General features: G+C 39.9%; 1 protein-coding gene and 1 pseudogene across 3 annotated transcripts in view; both read right to left on the reverse strand.

The window, feature by feature from the left end:
* The window catches only part of LOC145468063 (uncharacterized), a 146,041-nt pseudogene that overhangs the window by 60,475 nt on the left and 65,328 nt on the right, over positions 1-20,238 (reverse strand). The window lies entirely within an intron of this gene.
* Positions 1,172-20,178, reverse strand: LOC145467070 (uncharacterized). 2 transcript variants are annotated; one of them, XM_081450590.1, is made up of 18 exons: positions 20,046-20,178; positions 19,593-19,666; positions 18,771-18,853; positions 17,534-17,597; positions 16,169-16,251; positions 14,247-14,310; positions 14,002-14,075; positions 12,861-13,014; positions 12,360-12,419; positions 8,462-10,722; positions 7,495-7,848; positions 6,910-7,011; positions 4,369-4,473; positions 4,237-4,274; positions 3,233-3,311; positions 2,365-2,540; positions 1,553-1,643; positions 1,172-1,403 (listed from the first exon to the last, which is right to left on the reverse strand). In XM_081450590.1, the coding sequence occupies exons 1-18, from the start codon at positions 20,058-20,060 to the stop codon at positions 1,333-1,335; spliced, it is 3,948 nt and encodes a 1,315-aa protein (XP_081306716.1). In that variant the 5' UTR covers positions 20,061-20,178; the 3' UTR covers positions 1,172-1,332. The 2 variants fall into 2 exon arrangements, with proteins under 2 accessions (XP_081306716.1, XP_081306715.1); XM_081450589.1 differs by having other exon boundaries at positions 3,233-3,314.

Below are 20,238 nucleotides of genomic sequence, written 5' to 3' on the forward strand. Positions count from 1 at the left end.
TCTCCTTTCTAATTGTATAGTGTTCTTTTAGTATTAGATCTAAGATTTTAGTAGCACATCAGCAAAATCTCCTAAGTCGATGATTTTCTGTATTCTCGCAATCTATCTGTTTAAAAAAGTCTTGATCTTTCTATAGAGAATTAAGCTGTTGGGCTGCACTGAGAAACTTTCAAAAGGGTCATTAGAGAAGCTGATTAAGATTGACTTAGAAAAGAGACATCTTTTGAAGTGAAACAAAAGCATTTGGTTTTGAAGAGCTCAAGTTTATAAGCCCACTAATAAAGCATTTGTAATCATTTTTTCCAGTCGAATTATTCAGTGATTGGAAGCTTTGTTCTCCCATGTGTTTACCACATGCAAGCTAACAAGCTAAGAAGTTTGTTTATTTTGACTATGGTAACAGACCAAGACTAGACAAAACTGAGTAAAAATCTGTGACTCTTCAAATTTTCAAGAAACTCCTTGCGTGTTTATTGTCACAAGTGTTAGAATGTTTCAACTGAAACAATTACTGAGAGACTCTTAGCTCTTAGAGCGTAACCTTTCTGAGCGAAGAGCAGACGCGGTGCAATCGAATTTGATATCATTATCGCTCGCAGATGAGGTAGAGAAATCTAAAGCGCTGTCCATACTTATACGTTTACGTCTCTAAACCACAACTACAAAGGTAGTTGCCTTATCTGTGGTTTCAGAGTCTCGTGCAAATGTATGATTCACCATTAACCCATAAACAGATCTCACTGATTTAAGGTGTTATAGTTCATCCTAACCCTAACCCTAACCCTAGACCCTAAGCCTATTTTTAATACATCTACTTGGCCTTGAGAGTTCCGGCCCCTTAAAGGAGCTCAGTCACGGAATTTTGAGTTATTTTGGCCACGTACAAAATTGGCTTTAAAATTTGAAAAAACCTGAAAATAGTAGTTTACTAAGATAGAAAACACAATGGCAAAGAGATAATGATAAACCATAAAGAAACGAGGGTAATTAAAGATGAAGAGGTTAACATGGATTACAATGTCACAATCAATTACAATCGACGAAAGATATAGGCTAAACTTTTCAACTGTGGCGTCTGATCCTCGATTGTGATGCTAAAATACTCGCTACTATTTTTTAAAAAATACATCTATACATCTATAATATATATCAGAATAAAAAGAGTCGGCATCACAACAACAGCCACGATGTGTACTACTAGCATATAAACTAAACATTACGCGAAACGTATTGTCTCATTAGAAAAAGGCACAGGACGATAAATCCTTAATGGAAGGATTTTGTCGTTCATTTAATGTCATTATAACGTTGTGGACAGCTTGAAAAGTGTTTCTATCCCTTGATCTGAACAAACATCAGTTTGGCATCTGTTTTCTTAAGGTTTTTGATGTTATAGGAATTGCCTACAAAGTAAAACGTGAAAAGCAAAGTTAGTCAAACAACTAAAACTAAATGTACAGGTCAGTATAGTGGACCAACGCTTGCAGGACATGTTACAGTTAGCAACTTGCGTTGTAGTGAAATTAGGAGACAGCTGGTCAAAAAAATTTACCTTGAGGAACGAAGAATGTCGAGCCAGTATGGAGGACGGTGGAGCACTGGTGAACAGTCACCATAACTGTTCCTTTTATAACGTAAAACACCTGACAAAAGAAACAGATATCAGTCACGGCTTCCGTTGCCGGCGTCAAGTTTGAAGTTACAGTCGAACCTCTCCACCACGGTCACCTTTGGGACAGAGGAAAGACACACAACTGTATAGATACTGGGACCTGTAGGTCAGCAGGGACCTCATAGCCAATGCCCTCAGCTTATCAACGTACACTTAAGTTCAGTGCTTGCTGTCGCGATGAAAAAAAATTCAGTACAACACCGCCGGTTAAGGAAGTCACATTGTGGGAAATTGAAACGTTGACTTTCACATCCTGAAATAAGCTGCGGTTGAGTCCAGTCCCTGAAGTGAACTCTCTCTTCCCCGCCCTAAAATATGGGTTCTGGGACTGGACTAGCTGCACTGCCGCCGACTCTTGGGGGAGAGGGGAGGGAGGTTTTAGGAAACAAAGAGTAAAAGTAAATGTCTCAAAGCGTACACCACGAAAATTTTTGTGATCGAGGAGAGTGCGCATCTAAAGCGGTTCAAATTCCTAACCGACTACTATACATATCTCAAGAAGCTACCCGTACCTGCTAGCTCCGTACCTGTCCCGCGATGCTACATTGTAAGGAATACCATACTTACGCAGATGATGCATAAAATGACTTGCTTTTCTTATCGCTAGAATACAAATTTACCGGATTTTATTTGCCAGCGCAAATTAAAAATTTCCGTCGGGGAGAATCCAAGATCTAAAAGTATCAACTCACCATTGTGTCGTTACGAACAACCTGACGTCCCTTCTCAGCCTCAGGCCTCAAGATCACTTGCCCGCCACCAAAGAGAGGCTGTGAAATAAACTTGTGGACGATAAGCGGGTCGTCATCTTGCGCGGGTTTTCCTGACGGATTCGTAAAGTTTAACATGGCCGGAGTATGAAATATATCTAAAAATAGACAAGTTAAGTTAATCTTCTTTGCTGAACAACGATTGGTTCATTAAATCGCGAAGCACGCTTTATCCAATTAGGAGCGAAACAAAACTAATACCTGACTTAGCTGGAACCTGATTTGGTATCGGTAACATGTTTTCCCGCGCTTGGCATGGTCGGGTTTCATGTTTTCCCGCGCTTGGCATGGTCGGGTTACATGTTTTCCCGCGCTGGGCATGGTCGGGTTTCATGTTTTCCCGCGCTGGGCATGGTCGGGTTCCATGTTTTCCCGCGCTGGGCATGGTCGGATTACACGTTTTCCCGCGCTTGGCATGGTCCGGTTACACGTTTTCCCGCGCTTGGCATGGTCGGGTTACACGTTTTCCCGCGCTTGGCATGGTCGGGTTACATGTTTTCCCGCGCTTGGCATGGTCGGGTTCCATGTTTTCCCGCGCTTGACACGGACGGGTTACACGTTTTCCCGCGCTTGGCATGGTCGGGTTACATGTTTTCCTGCGCTTGGCATGATCGGGTTACACGTTTTCCCGCGCTTGGCACGGTCGGGTTACATACTTCCCCGCGCTTGGCATGGTCAGGTTACATGTTCTCTTCTAGTTGCTGATTTTCTCATTTGCAATGACCTGTCTGGTTGACCATGTATTAGTCTTGTTATAACAAAAAGTAGATTTTGATTCCTCTGGCCTCACCCATTTGAACCTCTTCGTTGTTCTCTGCGTGTAACACCATGCCTGTTGGGTTTGTCATCTCTTGGAATCCCTCTAAATCCTGCTGTGGGAAAAAACAACAACTCAATTATTATCGCTATTTTCTCTAGATCTTCAAGCAAATGAAAATTAGCAAAATCCTCCAGAAATTCGACAAGGATCCCAACAACGTTTCCATCAAAAGTTTCAGAGTGTCAGTATAACCATAAGCTTTTCGACAACATGGACTGAAAGCACAGTTCGTAATAACGGAGTGTAGGTAATTCTGTGTTAGACCTCAACATAAACGCAACAATGTTGTTGGACTGTGATTGCTTCTTCCAACACAATAGGATAAAACAACAGTGTAAAATAAGAGAAATGATTTATTCTTAACCGGCTTCGATGTGATTTCTTTTGTTTTATTCCTCTTAGCCCCAGAGCCAAGTTTGAATTTAGATGTATCATAATTTGCCTTTTCAGTGGTATTAGCAAACCGTGCTAGAAAAGAAAAAAAAGACACGTGAGGAAAGCCCTGATATTTTCAGCTGTTTCTATGTCTTGAACGAAGCGAGAAAAGTAGAAACAAGAAAGAACTTGATTTCAAGTGACCCTTGTTTAATTGAAATTATCTTTTCTTGATTACTTTCTGTTTGGGAGGCGCGGTGGCCTCATGGTTAGCGCGCTCGTCTTCGGATCGAGCGGTCTGGGTTCGAGCCCTGGCCGGGGACATTGTGTTGTGTTCTTGGGCAAGACACTTTACTCTCACAGTGCCTCTCTCCACCCAGGTGTATAAATGGGTACCGGCGAACTTAATGCTGGGGGTAACCCTGCGATGGACTAGCATCCCATCCAGGGGGCAGTAGAAATACTCCTAGTCGCTTCATGCTACAGAAACCGGGATAAGCTCCGGCCTGATGGGCCACTTGGCTCGTATGCAGACTTTTTTTCTGTTTATATTATAATAAGCTAAAATCTCGAAGCTGAGAGTTATAAAAGCGACTTACATTGTCAAGTTCATCTTCTGAAAAATCTACAGCATTTTCTGCGAAGACAAGGACATATTGTCAGTGCCGCAAGAATCTAGCAACAGGCAGACAGGTAGGCAGAAAGGGAGCGAGAGGAAACATTTAAATTACCGTTGTTTTCCTTTCTGACAACAGGCTTCTTGTTTTGTCTAGGCTTTCTTTTGTGCTTGGGTGTCGGAGTTGGATTTTTGATAATGCCCTTTATGCACCATCCACCTGACAAGAGAGAAGTCAAAACACAGGGACGTTTATATACCAGTTATGATTTGTTCCTTTTGCACGGCTTATTCCACTTCCCCCAGGTGAGCGTAATTTCGTTTCGGTGAAATAGTTTGACCGTTTGACCAATGGTACATGTTGACTAAAATAACCTTAGTACTCACTGCTTTTTGTCACCCGTCTCAATGTTTTCAAACTCAACCATCTTTGTTTCCTTTTAGCATATTATTACCTTGTTGGATTTTCTTATATATTACCTTATTCAGCAGTTACTTCGAAGTTTCCTTCAAAACGCAGATATAGTACAAATACGGTAGTTATGCAACCGCTCAACCATAGTTAATAGAGGGGAATGGTTATGAAGCTCGGCAAACATCAGAGGAGCAAACAAAGATGCCAAGATTTATGTTGGAAGGTCCACGACCGTGCACAACCTTGTGTTTTGCGTTCCTACACTATGCATGATTAACGTAATCAAAACATTTCTATTGGTTAGTTCCTCGATCAGTAGTACAAGTAAACAACTATTGCGTTTTGTGCACGGTCAAGGCCAAAAAAGAGAACAAAAACATACAACAAAGAACTTTGTCGAGTTTCATAACCATTCCCCTCTATTAACTATGGTTCAACGGTTTCGAGTTGCATACCATGGAATATCCCACGAGTCACTTGTATTTTCTCGGTAAAGCTCCTGAGTATACCAAGAAAATAAAATTGCCATGTGGGATATTCTATGGCACACCACTCGAAAGCGTTGGATAACAAGTATGTATACTACAATGTGACTTGCATTGCGACAAGTGACTTCGTACACTACAATGCAGATGTAATATATCAAACACGAAAGCTCGTGGTTGACCACATTTCCAAAGACCGAGAGGAAAGTTGAAAATACGACGCGTAGCGGAGTATTTTTGACGAACTTCGAGGTGTTTGGAAATGTGGTCAAACACTGTCTTGAGTGTTTGATATATCTTCTCAATTGAAACTAAATTTGAGGACAAATCGGAGAACTAAAATCGTAAAAAATCTATGTTGATTAAGATCAGATATCCAAACACTGTCACGGTCATGATTTCCTTCCTTTAAGCTTCATGCATTATTAATGAGTTTGGGAAAATACAAGAAAGAACAACAGCCTCTGCACCTGCAAGTCGGGAAAGGAAATGGCGCTGTCTGAGTCATACTTCAAGAAAGCATTTTGTTCATGTGACCAGGCATACCCTTTGATGGACACCTTGGGGAAAGAGGAACGGGAGAAGGACTGAAGGCCCAAACCAACATGGAGAAGATCGACTACTATATTTATTTGAATTGTTTTGTTCAGTTTATAGGAACTACGTCACAGTTTGTGCATATTGCAAAGTTTAGCCTTAAACTGCAAAAGCGTACAGTTATTCTTGACGCAGCTATTAAATCTTCAAAAATGTAGTTTAATATTTAGGCGCATAAAAAACGAACAAGACTGTCCAAGCATGTTTCGCCTAGTTGTTATATGGTCCTAACAGTTTTTCAAATATTCTGTAACTGATGTTAGTGACATCGAAACATGTCTTATAAATTAAAAAAATGTCGTAATCTTCTTAAAAATTACGATTTGCTTTCTGCTGTCTCGACCTTTTGGTTCTATATAACGAACCTATTACCTAGAAATGCACATACCAGGAGTGTGACCAGAGCTAGCCGCTATGGAATGTTTAATCTGGTGCGTCCACATTACAATAGGGAAACTGAAAGGGGGCGTACTTTTCAAGTTCGTCGGGTTAAGCTTTGGAATGCGATTCCACTCGATGTACGAAAGAAAGACACCCTTAAAGCCTTCAAAACTGCTCTTACAAAATTTTTTTTAGCCTAGTTTCAACGTGTATGAATGTCATTCTTATCCTAAAATTTTAATGTATATACTTTTTTTCTTATTTTCTAGTATTTCTAAATTTTTAATTTGCTGTTACAGCTGTATTTATTACTATTTGTATTTCAGATTGAGGGCCACTGGTTCATCGGTTTTTACTGTCATGTGCTACCCTCGAAAAATAAAGTTGTTACTTACTTACTTAGCCTAAATTTTTCAAGCTCGTCGTTTGTAATCCGTGTTAATCTTCTCCATCCTTCACCATCCTGGCTTCTTCATGGTTTATTATTACATCTTTGGTGTTCTTCTTTCTTGGTAAACTACTATTTTCAGGTTTGCCTCAATTTAAAGGTAATTTTGTATGTGGCCAAAATAACTCTAAATGTCAAGCTCCTTTAGGTGGAAGGCCTGAGAACTAGCTAGTTGTAGCTAAGCCCATCGACCACTATCAACATTCAACATCTAACATTTGAACATTTTTGGACATTTTTTGGAAACAATGTGACTCCTTTAGTATACCATAATTATAAACATTATTTTGTAGAACAAATACACGTACAACAGCATTTGGTGTATTTTACCTGATTTTCGGCGCTCATAATCTATCCGCTCATTTTTCCAGTACTGTAATGGCGGCACAATGGTCCGTTTACTTCGTCTCGTATTCTGTTCATCTGGTGTATCTACCACAACGACAGACAATCAAACTAACTGGTAATACACTACGTAAGTACTTCACTACAGCATGGAAGGACGTAAGAAAGTCCTGTGTGACAGCTTCTTTTGACAACTGTTATGCCTTGTTCAACAGTGGCCATTCGCGTTCTATTTGGAAAAGTGAACTTGCCAAAAATTGGCAGGCAATCAGGCCAGTGACTGAATATCGCAACGCAAGACACGGCTTCTGTTGGGATAACTACGAATTTGGGTACGATAAATTAGGAAACTATAAGCAATATAATAAATTCTTTCAACTGAGATTGATAGCAGTTAAAAACTGACAACTTTTTTTGGCTACTGTAGAAACAACCCAGTCATCTAAACCAACCAAAAATGTGACTGGTTCATTCCAAAAGAACACGGCCAAGTTTGAAATACCGGTCTCTTTTTGAAAATATTGCGACAAAAGAAGTGGGGGGGGGGGGGAGGGGGGGGAGGGGACTCACCCTCTGATTGTCTAGCATCATTAGTAATAGTGACCTCCTCTTCAGGATCAATAGGAGACTCCCCGGCACTGGAGCTGCCAGCAGAGCCCATGGAAGACCTGGCAGTTCCAACACTCCCTGGAGTGAAAGTCTCATCTGTGGATAGGTAGCTGCTGCATTTGGACGCAAACGACAGGCCAGCAGAGGAGCGATTTGCAGGAACAGACGGTGACTGATGGACAAACGGTGTGGACGCAAAACTGACCGTGGAAAGGCGCTTCCTGTTGGGCTGTTTAGCTGGTAATACACTCTCGTCGTCAGCATCGCTACCACCTGAGTGAGATTTGTCTGGAGTCTTACCACGTTTTCTAGACACTTAAAAAAGGTAAGAAGAAAACATCATATGAAATGCCAAAAAAGCAGATGTGGATACCCTTGACTGTTGTGGCTCTAATTCTCCTTCCGCAAGGGCTACCTCTGCCAACCTCACTTTTTACTTCTTGCATAAGAACTGAAACTCTCGTAGTTAACAATAAAATCATATGTACATGTATCATAACTAATGCAAAGTGCAGCCATGAGAGGTAACGGGTTGAAAGTATCGAGACATTCGCTCACTGTAGTAATTTAACCATAACCCTGCAAACGTCTGCATATTTGACCTTTTTTTCAAAATGAAAAAAATTCTCTGTCCATGTTTGCATCAGTTACTCAATAGCCCATTCAGTGTTCCACATAAGTGAGGGGTCTCAGCTAAAACACCCGACAAGGTCAGCTACATGTACATGACCTGACAAATTGAAAGAAAATTTATAATGAAAAGGTGGGAGCAGTGGGAATTGACCCGTTGGAGTTCCTCATTGACACCCTGTCTTGAAAACTTATCTGACACCTGCCATTCTATAATTTGCTAAGTGAAAAGAAATATATTTTCGACACCTTTATACTAATAAGGAGATTCAAAGATCACCATATCGAGTGTAAGTACCTGTAGCAGCTCGCCCTACACTGCCTCCTGACTTGAGAATTGACTTTAACGCGGTGACTGGCTGAGCTGGAGTCATGGTGCCTGTTCCATGCACCAAGACTGATTCAATGGAACTGTCGCCCACTTCAGTCGCTTCTGGCAGAGAATCATGTACATCAACTTCATCAACAGCAACAGAAGCAGCGTCCTCAATCACATTATCGTCGTTATTGGCGTTTTCCACTGTAGCGCCTGACACGCCACGGCCACGTTTAGGACACTCTTTCTCGTGGCCTTGGGCAACAGATTTCGTCGCACCTTCAGATGTCCTTCCAGGACGTTTAGCTCTATTTGACATCCTAGGACTTGTGGTGGCTCCTTTCCTCGACGACTTCTCTTTAACAATGCTTGTTTGGTTCCCTTCGACTTGTAATTTGCGCTTTTTTGCATCTGTTTCAGACATCGAGTCATGACTGCTTATAGTGGCAGAGCTTTTTGAGTTGTTTCCTTTGTTGGGTAGTCGTTTTATTGCATATGGTGGCAAAATCCGTGAGCGCTTTCTTCGTTTACGCCTTATGCCAGTAATAACCTTTTTCGTGGACTCCGAACTGGAGGAAGCATTGCTGAATACATTGGTGATGTTAGTCACTAAAACATGTTCACTGGAAGAAGCCTGCCCCTTAGCCAAATCCTCCATAGTATCAAGAGCATCCCTTTTATCTTCTTGCTCTGCATCATGTTCTCTTTCTTCAGTCACTTGTGGTTTTCTTCCTTTCCCTCTCACCCCTCCCCTGACTTTGGACACATCTTTCACCTCCTCTGTCAAATCCTGCTCATCACCTTCCCCCAGCGTCTTATCTCCGCCAACACTTTGAGACCTCCTACCTCCTCTCTTACTGTAAGCCTGGGTCAAGTTTCGTTCATTTGCAACACCATTGTTTCCCTTATTCTTCTTTACTTTTTCCTTTCTTTTCACCCTTGATTCCTTTTCAGATTTCTCAATTTCTTTTTCCATCTCCAAAGATCCCATATTTTCACTTTCCACTTCCTCAGTTTCTATATCATCATCAACAACAACTTCGTTTTCTTTTCCTTCTCCTGAGACATCATTTTCCTTGTCATCTTTCTCCTTTTTTCTCTGTGCCCTTGTCTTTCTCCCACTAACTTCAATCGTTTTGTTTTCACCTGGTTGTTCACTCCTGTCTGCAGCACTCCCGTTTTGTTCTGCTCTATTTTCATCCTCAACTCCTTCTTTTGGTCTTGTCCTGTGACCTGATAGCTTCTTGTCATCACTGTCCACATTAATCACCTCAGCTGCTCCATCGTCCATGTTTTCAGTGTCACTTTTTTGCTTTCTTCCACGTGTAATTCTCTTCTGTTTTTGTGTGATTTTTGATACACTCTTCCTTCCTCCGGCTTTTTTCTTCCCTTGTTCAATATCAACGGCACGACTTTCGTCACCATCATCCCCCTCATCTGACACCGTAACTTTCCTCTCGCCTCTTGTTGACTTTTGTTGTCGTTTACCTGGTAAGCTTGTTGCTCTTCTTTCCTCTTTCTCATCAGTACCTCTATTCTGAACTTCCACAGCCTCTGACTCCACAGGCTTCCCTTTCCCAGCTGCCTCTTTCTTACTCCTTGCGGAGATGACCTGCTCTTTGCTGTTGCTCGACAAATCCCTTCGCTCATCCTCCTCCTTCTCATCAGCTTCTGTCTCCTCTGTCTCCACTATCTGTGGTTCTTCCACCGCCTTTTTCTTTCTTCCTCTTGTTGCTCTCTGCTCTGCTGGCTTGGTGTTCGTTAAACCCTTTTGCCGTATGGGTATCTTGGATTTCTTAGCCCTGGCGTCAGGCTCAGTTTGACTGTCTGAGCTGGACCCGAATTCTGGTGACATTGACTTGTGCCTGGTCCCTTCCAGAACAAAACTCTCGCTCATGATGAAACTCTCAGCGTTGGTCGACACCGGGGACTTACCCACAGCTGCATTGCTCTTGGCAATTCGTGTTGTGTTATTCCCAATGGTTAGAAAGGTGTCGTCCTCTTCAATTTCTTCGACATCAATGACCTCATCATCTTCGTCAGCGCGGTTTTTTGTGTTTCGCGCATGTCCCTCATGCTCTTGTTTATCCTTCTTTTTGCTCTTGACAGCAAGAGAAGAGCTGTTACCACTTTCCTCGACAATAAGGTTAGAATCATTGCTCAAGTCAACAACGTCAATTTCAATCTCACTTTCTACAATTTCCTCGCTGGTAGGATCTGTGTTCTTGCAACTCTGTGAATCTCTGTTGATATGAAAGAAATGGAATTTCTTTTACAACAATTAATTCCTACAAAAGCAAGGCCTTAAAACGAAATCTAATGCCTGAGAATATGTCATGACATTCGGCAGAACTAAACTGTAAGTGACAGTAACACAGAATTTAAAGTACTTTTCTGTTGGTATGAAATGCACTTGTACTTGTAAAAAAAAATGCACTTGTACTGCTATGGAATAAAATGAGTCCTTTGTTGTAAAGTATATCTAAGATTTGACAGTTTTAATATATTTATCTCAGCTTTCTAACTTTCACGTTTTATTTTAGGACTCACTCATATTTGAAGGTGTAAAATATGTAAATATGTATGTAGATATGTAAATTGTTTACCCACGGAGCACCATGGAGTTCACAAGAACTCGTTCAGAAATGCCTGTGCATTCCAGGATCAAATTGAAATTTGGAAATGTTGGTTTTTGAGGAGAGGGGAATACCGGAGTGCCCGGAGAAAAACCTTTCGGAGCAGAGTAGAGAACCAACAACAAACGAATTGAGCCCGGGACACAGAGGGAGGCGAGCGCTCTCACCACGGCGTCATCCCTGTTCCCCTAATTGTTGAAATCAAGTGTAATCACATCTAGGCCAAGAGGTTGGGGCACCTGCATTTGGTTGTAATACTTTCTCAACAGAGTTTTGGGGTTTTCGTATCAGGTGGTTGAACAAGCTTTATAGCCTGAGTGGCATGTATTTTGTTGTATGCCATGTACAGTAATTAGTAGCTTATTTGAGTTATGTTACGCTACTAGGAAGACATTATTAAAAACACTTGAACTCTTGAGCAGTTCAAGTTGCACACCTATGTCTGTGTATAAGCCGAGAATAGCAGAAAACCCTTTTTCGAAACCAATCCCCCACTCAAAATACAGGCAGCTACATGTAGCTCCAATAATCATGTACAATGTACATGTATGCAGAATTTAAAGTTTGAGGCTATGTTCACATTTAGCCCGCAAACGCAGCCGTATTTCTGGCTGTCGCTTGTCTCCACCCAAAATAACGTCTGCGAACCTGAGCCAGGAAACGATTTCTGTGATGTAGGAATTTTAAGCCAATCACAGTTTAGCTCAAGTAGCCCCAGAACTACTGCGCCAGGTATTCGCTGCAAGGAGCACTCCGCGAGTTTCATTCTATCATGGAATCTGATTGGCCAAGGAGAAACAAAAGCCATTACGTCACAGAAATCATTTCCTGGCTTGGGTTCGCAGACGTTATTATTTTTGGCGGAGACAAGCTTGCGACAGCTGGAAATACGTCTGTATTCGCAGGCTAGTTCACATTTGGTGCCCGAGTGCTATTCTCGCAGGGCACAAAAGTGAACACACCATTTTTCCAAGTACTCACACCAGAAATATTTTGGGCACAGAGCCCATGCCTGGGTACAAGGTTAAATTAACCTTGTATTTGGGCACTTAATGGTGCTTGGGTACTTGAAGTACCCAGTGTCTGAATGCAGCACGTTTGTCCCAGTGCTCTGCACCAAGTGTGAACACAGCCTCAGACGCTGACTATCTATTCTACTTTTGCTTTGTGAATTTTTTCATAATGCACTAAGGACGTACATGTAATACTTCATTTGAGATAGTTTATCACAAGTAGAAACCAACCTGCAGTGAACTTGATTATTTTCTGATTCATTTGGCGATTTGCCATTTGCGAATGACAACCTAGAGACAAACATACAATGGTAATAACTGTTCAAATAAAACATTTTGACAAGGAAATTAAAGCCATACAATGTACATGCAGGTTGGGGCAGATAGCATCTTTGTTGTGTTCAAATTCAACATGAAGTAATACAGCATACTAAATGAATTAAGTATCTTCTCGTGGCAATATACCGGTATGCAAATTTTTGCCTCGCCTTACTTCACCTCACCACCTGTAATACACTGTTTCTGCAATCATACTGCAGTAAAAGTAACATCTCACGTAACATGGATCGTCGGCTTTGCTACATACAATATTATTTTCAAGCCTCAGTTTTAGGTCAGGTAAATGAAAGTATCCCCGCTGTTATGTCTGGCCGAAATAGAGATTTGAAAGGAAACCTGTCGTGCTGTGTAAGTAACAAACATTATTTTCAGCACTGTTGTTAGTACACATACCTCTTCTTAATTGGTCCTCTTAACTGAGGGGTTGGTTGTCGAGATGCAGGATTTTTAATGGCAGTTCCTGTGTCATTTGGTGACTCATCATTTCCTTCAGGAGTATCTGCTGGTTCAACTTCACCTAGAGATGACTCCATGGATTTGGTGGCCCCTATAGATAATGGCGTGCACCGTTGAATTTTAGCACATTTGTATTATTACATGTAGTAATAAAACAGTCGAGAGTCCCATTGGTGACCATATCAGTCACACATAAAACTTCAGATCAGCTTTTTTTTTTGGAAGGCCATATGTGCATGTGTGCATGTAGTCTACTGTCCAAGTAAGTCAATATTTTGGTTGGACAAAACAAAATTACATTTCAACATCTAATTTACATTTTGTGCACTATAAGGTGTGTATTCTACTAAAGTTTGAGGAGGAAAGCTTTAGATCTTTGGTAGATCAGTAGATAAAAACATGCGTCTAAATACATCTCTATGGATAAAACATTTTGTCTGGCTACAGGTAGCTACATGTTTGACACAGTCTACGTGACTGTTGCATAATTACAGTCCATATACTGTTTCACTCTGTAGAATGATGCAAAGAGTTCAATGCTAACTTAAAAAGTACTGATTTGTAGCCTTTTGGAATAGGAATGCAGTATTACAAAGTATGATTTAGTCTGGAATCAGACTGTTATTTGCAGCCTTGTTGTTCATAATGAACAACCACCAAAGCATATAACGTTCTGTTAAATCAATGCAATTCTGGCCCAACCATTTGAGCAACGAAGAGCTGTATGAAGCCACAGGGAGTTTGCCGGTGTCAGTCCTTATACAAGTGAGAAGACGGTGATGGTTAGGGCATGTATTGAGGAAAAGTCCTAACAACATCTCGAGGACTGCATTGACGTGGGCACCTGAAGGAAAGAGGAGGTGAGGTCGACCGAGGGAGACGTGGAGAAGAACCTTGGAGAAGGAAAGGAACAAACTAGGATAGCATACATGGGGAGCTGCTGCTACATCGGCCTCAGACCGGGATGGGTGGCATGATCTTCTGGCCGGCCTCAAGAGTCCTCATGGGCCCGATGAGGATGAGTGAGTGAGTAAATCAACGCAATGTATTGTACAAGACAGAGCAAAGAGAAACAAACCTGAGTCAGCATAATTGTCATCAACATTGACAAACACTTCAGCATCTTTTCTAGGATTAATATTCACTGCTTTCCTACAGGAAGTAGTAAAAAAAAAACATTGAACGTTTAACATAATTTTATGAATCTATAATTGCAAAGTGTGAATGATTGCATATTAAAAGTTTTTACTCTAGTGCCTCAAGAAGAAGTATTCTACATGTATAGAGGTTGCTGTTTTTTGTGCAATGTACTACATTATGTACCTTCCAACAAGGGTTTCCTGAGCTGAGCTTTGTGTATTTGGAACAACATTTTCTTCTTCTGGATCTGAAAAAATACAAAAAAAGGTTATTAATGGTATCAATCTTTATTTGCACTCACTCTTGAGCACTCAAAATAAGAAATTACAACAATGAAAATATTAAAAGTAAATTAAAGTTAGAGTACTAGCTGCCTGGAATAACCATAGGGGCTAGCGGAGCCAGGCAGCAAGTTACATAACAGCATTAAATAGAAATAGAATACAGGTCAGCAAGAAAACTGAAGGACAACTGCACACACAAGAAGAAAAAAGAAGAGGAAAAACGTTATTTCTATGCTATGAAGGAAGTCTCAAATACAATGTATATGAATACAAAACTACTGTAAGAAGAGCACAGTCTGATTATTTGCTCAACACTCAATGAACATACATACACGTACAGCCTGACCAACATGTAAAGAAAGTCCTGTCTGATAAACCAGGACTACTGGACTCTGTCTCTCACTTGCCCAGTCAACAAGGGAGTCAGTCAGAGTGTCTGAGCAGTATCTGGTGGCGAGGGGGTAAATCTGGGGGGTCAATACTTTGTCAGTTCAAGTCCTGTTGGGGACCTAGTTTTTTCTTTAGCAGTTTATCCTATGCTCAAAACAAGGAAGGGCTGTCATTAAGGGTTGTAAACTTGATATTATGGGTAAACTTGCCTGTTATTCATGTAATTCTCATACAAAGCAACTACATTGTACAGTCAAACCTCTCCATATGGACACCTCTCTAAAACAGAAGCCTCTCTAATACGGACAGTTTCTTATGTACCAGCAAAATTCTCATACATTTCCTCTAAAAGAAATCTCAGCCTTAGGGAGCAAATTCATTCAAATTTAACCTCTTTTTTACGGACGATCTGGGGACCAGATGTTGATAATTTGCGGTATGTACCAAGATTTCCTGTCGGCAGTTACATAAACATTGACACTATATCATTCAGCGATACCAATAACAGAACACGTCAAAATGTTAGTTTTCAATCAAAAATACTGTGGAGACTTAAAAGTGATGTCATCATAGTGACCTATCCAATATGGACACCTCTCTAATACGGACACTTCACTCTGGCCCTTCGGTGTCCGTATCGGAGAGGTTCAACTGTAGTTTGTTACGTGACTTTGTGATCATCAAGGCAACAGGTGATTCAAAACTTAGTAATAGCACTGTATGGGGACCCCTAAGGTCCTGAACAATTTTTGCAGGGGTATGATGGATTTTTTAAGATCTTTGATAATTTGTAAAAGATCTTCAATAAAATGAGTGGTGAACGGATAAAATGTTAAAACAGGGTATAACTTTTCTGAACACTGAAGAGGGGTTATACACTCGAAATGTCTGCTTCTTCAGAGACTTATATGACACTCTATGATAATTTGTTATAATATCAACCTATAAGCTAGCTAATGATCTTCAATATCCCATTAAGTATGTAAGATTTTAAGGGATATTTAAAATTTTTTTGCTGTGGAATGGTCTTTTTTGACAATGTCATGCTTTTCTGATTTTTTCATTCAAACAAACTATTAGCCTAACTGCTCAATTTACGTGCATCATGCCAACTAGGGGCTTCTACATTATCAGTTCAGTTCCTATTCCAATCATGTTTGGGGTCCCATATTTTCATGAGTTAGCAATGTTTTCTCATGAAACTTTGCATACTGTGGTCAGTATTTTAATAAATTCAGCATGATAAATTGATCTATGATGGTCACCTTTTGTGTAAATAAAAACATATGAAAAATTGTTAACATTGCATGACATTGTGAAAATGGACCATTGTAGGCATAAACTGTATGAATTAATCATTACTGTATATCAAAACATGTACATATAACTTTATAAAAATAATCATTATAAAACCGGTAATAATAACTGCACCTGAATCAGGGAAGTAGTCATCAATGTTTTCAAACCCATGTGAGTCTTTCCTGGCTTTAATGTTCAAAGGAACTCCAGTGCGTCTACAAGGAATGCCATTAAAAAGAATGAGCACATGCAAAATGGTAGGTGCAGTGGCCTCATGGTACGCGTGCTCACCTCTGGATCAAAAGGTCTGGGTTCAAGCCCTGGCGATGGACATTGCATAATTTGTGCTCTTGGGCAAGACACTGTCTCTCTCCACCCAGGTCCACAAATGGGTACCAGCAAATTTAATGCTGGGGGTAACCCTGCGATTTACTAGCATTCCATCCAGGGGTGAGTACAAATACTCCTAGTCACTTCATGCAGCAGAATTCATGCAGCATAATTTTAAACACTTTTATTCAAAGGCAAAATCTAGTCTGATATTTATGGAAATCAGATTTGCGATAAAGTACGTTAATTTCTTATACTTCATTCATTTTATCAGTAGGTAGTTAGATAATTAGATAATTAATTAGATACACAACCCCTCAAGCATGTAGTGCTTAAACGATAATTGTGTTTTACATAAACGATTTTACTTTACTTACTTTACTTAGAAACCAAAACTGGGGACAGGGAAACACATAGGAAAAGAGAGGGGACTCACATACATGTGTATGAAAAGGTAGGGGATGTTCATCATCTGGCTTAGGGGTGTAAATCAAGGATTCTGGTCTCACTTGAGGTTTTCATGACCAAAATGCCACTATTTTCAGCTGTCAAAGTATCTTTTAGGGTGCACTCGAAGACATAACATTTAAAACAAACGCTCTTATTTCCCTTTTTTGGCTTGATTTTTGTGGATCTCTCGAGTCTCACTGGTCTGTAGTGGTGGGCTCCTTTCCTGGACAGCGGCTGGTAATCGAGCTCAATCTGTCTTAAGTGGTCATTTTCAGGGGTCAAATTAGGCTTCAACTGACATCCTCACTACTGAGGTTTGGAAAATACACCACTTGAGTCCAGAATGTAGTTTTGCATGTGTTGTTTGAGTGGTTTAATTTCCAGTAAAACAGTTGTATTTATATAATAAATGTAGGTGTTTCTTGTTGACATTTAATTACAGTACCCCTCAGAACTGCGTGAACATCGAATGCGCGTTCTTAAAGCACCCCTAATGCGTTAAAATGGCCTGTGAATTTTTGCCAATGTGTTAGGGCCACATGTTTTTGCCAACACTTTAGCCTTTGTTATTCATAACCAACAGTCCTTTAGTGATGCATTGTTATGGTAAACAATACATGTATGTATGTATCATAATCATTATTACACCTGAAACCTTCAAGGTTAAGATATGAGTTATTAGGGTTTTACATGCACAGAGGTCACTGCTTTATGTACCTTCCAACAAGTAAATCCTGAGCTGAGCTTTGTGTCTTTGGAACAACATTTTCTTCTTCTGGATCTGAAGAAGTACAAGAAAGGTTATGATGATTATTATTTGGTCAACACACACTGTGCATACATCCATACAGTCTGACCGACATGCAAAGAATGTCCTACAGGTTCGATAGACCAAGGCTAGTGGATTTTCCAGTTGGGCTAGAGGAGGGAGCTAGCAAGGGAGTGAGTCAGAGGAAGTATCTCTATAGTTCAGTGGTTAGAGTGCCTGACCAGCGTCTCCAGTTTATCCCATGCCCACCACAACACAAGGCTATCATTAAGGGCTGTAACCCATAACATCTGTTATGCCTGAGTATGCTCGATAGGCCCTTGATGTTATGGGTGAACTTGTCTGTTACTAGTGTAATTCTCTTACAAGCAACTCAGGTTTGTCATTAAGTTTTGAGTCAACTGTAGCCTTGATCTTCACACCCATAACAAACTTGTCACCTTTTTAATAGGTAAATTGTATAAACTATAGTCCAGTTCACCTCTAACATCAATGGTCCATCAAACACACTCAGCCCTGCAACTAGTTTGTTATGTGACTGTGTGACAATGAAGGCAACAGGATTTTACAAGATTGTTTACAATCTGTATGACTGAAGATACTCTAAAAGGATCTTCATCAATATCCAGAAAAGATTGTTAGGTCTTAAGGGACATTTAGAAAATTTTTCCTGCACACCTTTTTGACAAGGTCACGCTTTTCCGATTTTTTCATTCAAATAAAAAATTAGCCCCCTGCTCAATTTTTCCTGCCAGTATCTAGGGGTTCTACATAATAAATTCAATTCTTGATGCAATCACATTTAGTGACCAATGTTTTTGTAAATTTGCAATGTATTGTTACCAAACTTTGCCTTTTTTACTAAACTCAGCATGATGTATTGATCTCTGGTTGTGATTTTTTGTGTAAATGAAACAATACAAAAAAAATTTTAACATTATGGCTGTACATGGCATTGTCAAAAAGGACCATTGTAAACATAAATTTTATGAATTAATCATTACTGTACATCAAAACATGTGCAGTAACTTTACAAAATAACGATAATGATAATGATAATGATAATGATAATAGTTATAATAAAAACAAACTTTTTCATACAAACTTAAATTTTACACATATCTGGTAAAAAAAAAGTAATAATAAAAAATAAAAAATAGCAGTAAATAATAATAATAACTGTACCTGAATCAGGAAAGTAGTCGTCAATGTTCTCAAACCCATGTGAGTCTTTTCTGGCTTTAATGTTCAAAGGAACTCCAGTGCGTCTACAAGAAATGTCATTTAAAAACATTGAGCACATTCAAAATGGTCACTGAATGAAGTTATAATAACGCTGGAGGACACAACTGAATATCTTGCCAGTGAAAACCTAATTACAACAGCAAATAACCTTTTAAAGGTTTTGTTTCACATTCAGTCCACCAAGCTGAGTCGTAAAGGAAAAGTGACAGGTGGAGTACAAAGCAAATTCACAGACTTTCAAAGGATTCCAGTGCTGTGTTTCAAGAATAATTTATAGAGTAATTTTAGTCTGAAACTATGATGAATTGATTGTGAGGTTTCTTTAGACTGAACTTGTTACAGATGTAAGCAGTATTAAGCAATGTTTTGTTCCTGTACAAAAAGTCTGCTTTAGCCTTTGTATCGATAAAAAATTTTGTCTGTGAGATTTTTTTTTTTCTGAGAGCATGCTTAATACAGACACCGAGATACAAGTCATGTACATGCAATACAGCAAATATGGCATGCGCCCTTCGTGTCTACTGTATGAAACAGATACATACATATGTATGAGCCAGATTATATGGCTTATTGCTTTGGTTTTGCAGGCCCATAATAGGCCCATGGGCATTACATGTATACAGGAGAATAACATTCTAGAATTAGCCAATCAGAGCACATGTTGTATCAGCTACAAACACAAGCCATATAATAATAATAAGCTGTATTATTTGAGTTTTCCACTTTTCTTCAAAGGATTCTCAAAATTACTCCTAATTTTACCTTCCTATGCGTGGATCTTGAAATGGATCATTTGGAAGATGCAACTCGTTTGTAAAAGTGTTTCTTCGAGCAGCCTGCAATATTATTGTAAAAGCAACGTTTAAAACAGTGATGAGCAGTGATGAGCTGTAGTGAACTATTACACTCAGTACACAGTATATTAATGGAAAAGCAAATTATAAGAATTCCTGAAAGGTAAGTTTTCTACCACAACGCTAGCTGTTCGATCACGTAGCAAAACTTGCACCAGCCGTGCAAACAGTTGTAATAACCCCTCGTCACAAATCACGCAAAACTTGTACCATCTAAGATCCATTAAAAGCTCAACATATATTCATCTTAAGACTATATTATTCATCAGTGTGGTGCTCTACATACAAACCAAACTAGGGAAAGCAGTGATCAGCAATTTCACAGACTAAATTTGTCAAAGCTTATCGCATTTCAACCAACCTTGGCAGCCGCCATCTTGGCTTGACCAGTCCTTTCAGCTTTACATTTGCCACAACTACTCGCAAAACACACTTTCAGTTGCGGTAGACACGGAACTGGACAATCGCTAGTCAATGGATTGATCTGTTCAAGATTTTTCCTTTGTTGAAGCGAGAAAATCAACAAAATGTTTTGATTTTCGTGTTTTTCGACT

The sequence above is a fragment of the Orbicella franksi genome, chromosome 14, assembly GCF_964199315.1.
Source record: "Orbicella franksi chromosome 14, jaOrbFran1.1, whole genome shotgun sequence".
NCBI lineage: Eukaryota > Metazoa > Cnidaria > Anthozoa > Scleractinia > Merulinidae > Orbicella > Orbicella franksi.

Coding starts and splice junctions, on each gene's coding strand:
- LOC145467070 (XM_081450589.1), bottom strand. Junction 17,598..18,770: donor CGACTACTTTCCTGATTCAG/GTACAGTTATTA, acceptor GTACTTCTTCAG/ATCCAGAAGAAGAAAATGTT. Junction 1,404..1,552: donor GACATTCTTCGTTCCTCAAG/GTAAATTTTTTT, acceptor TTTACTTTGTAG/GCAATTCCTATAACATCAAA.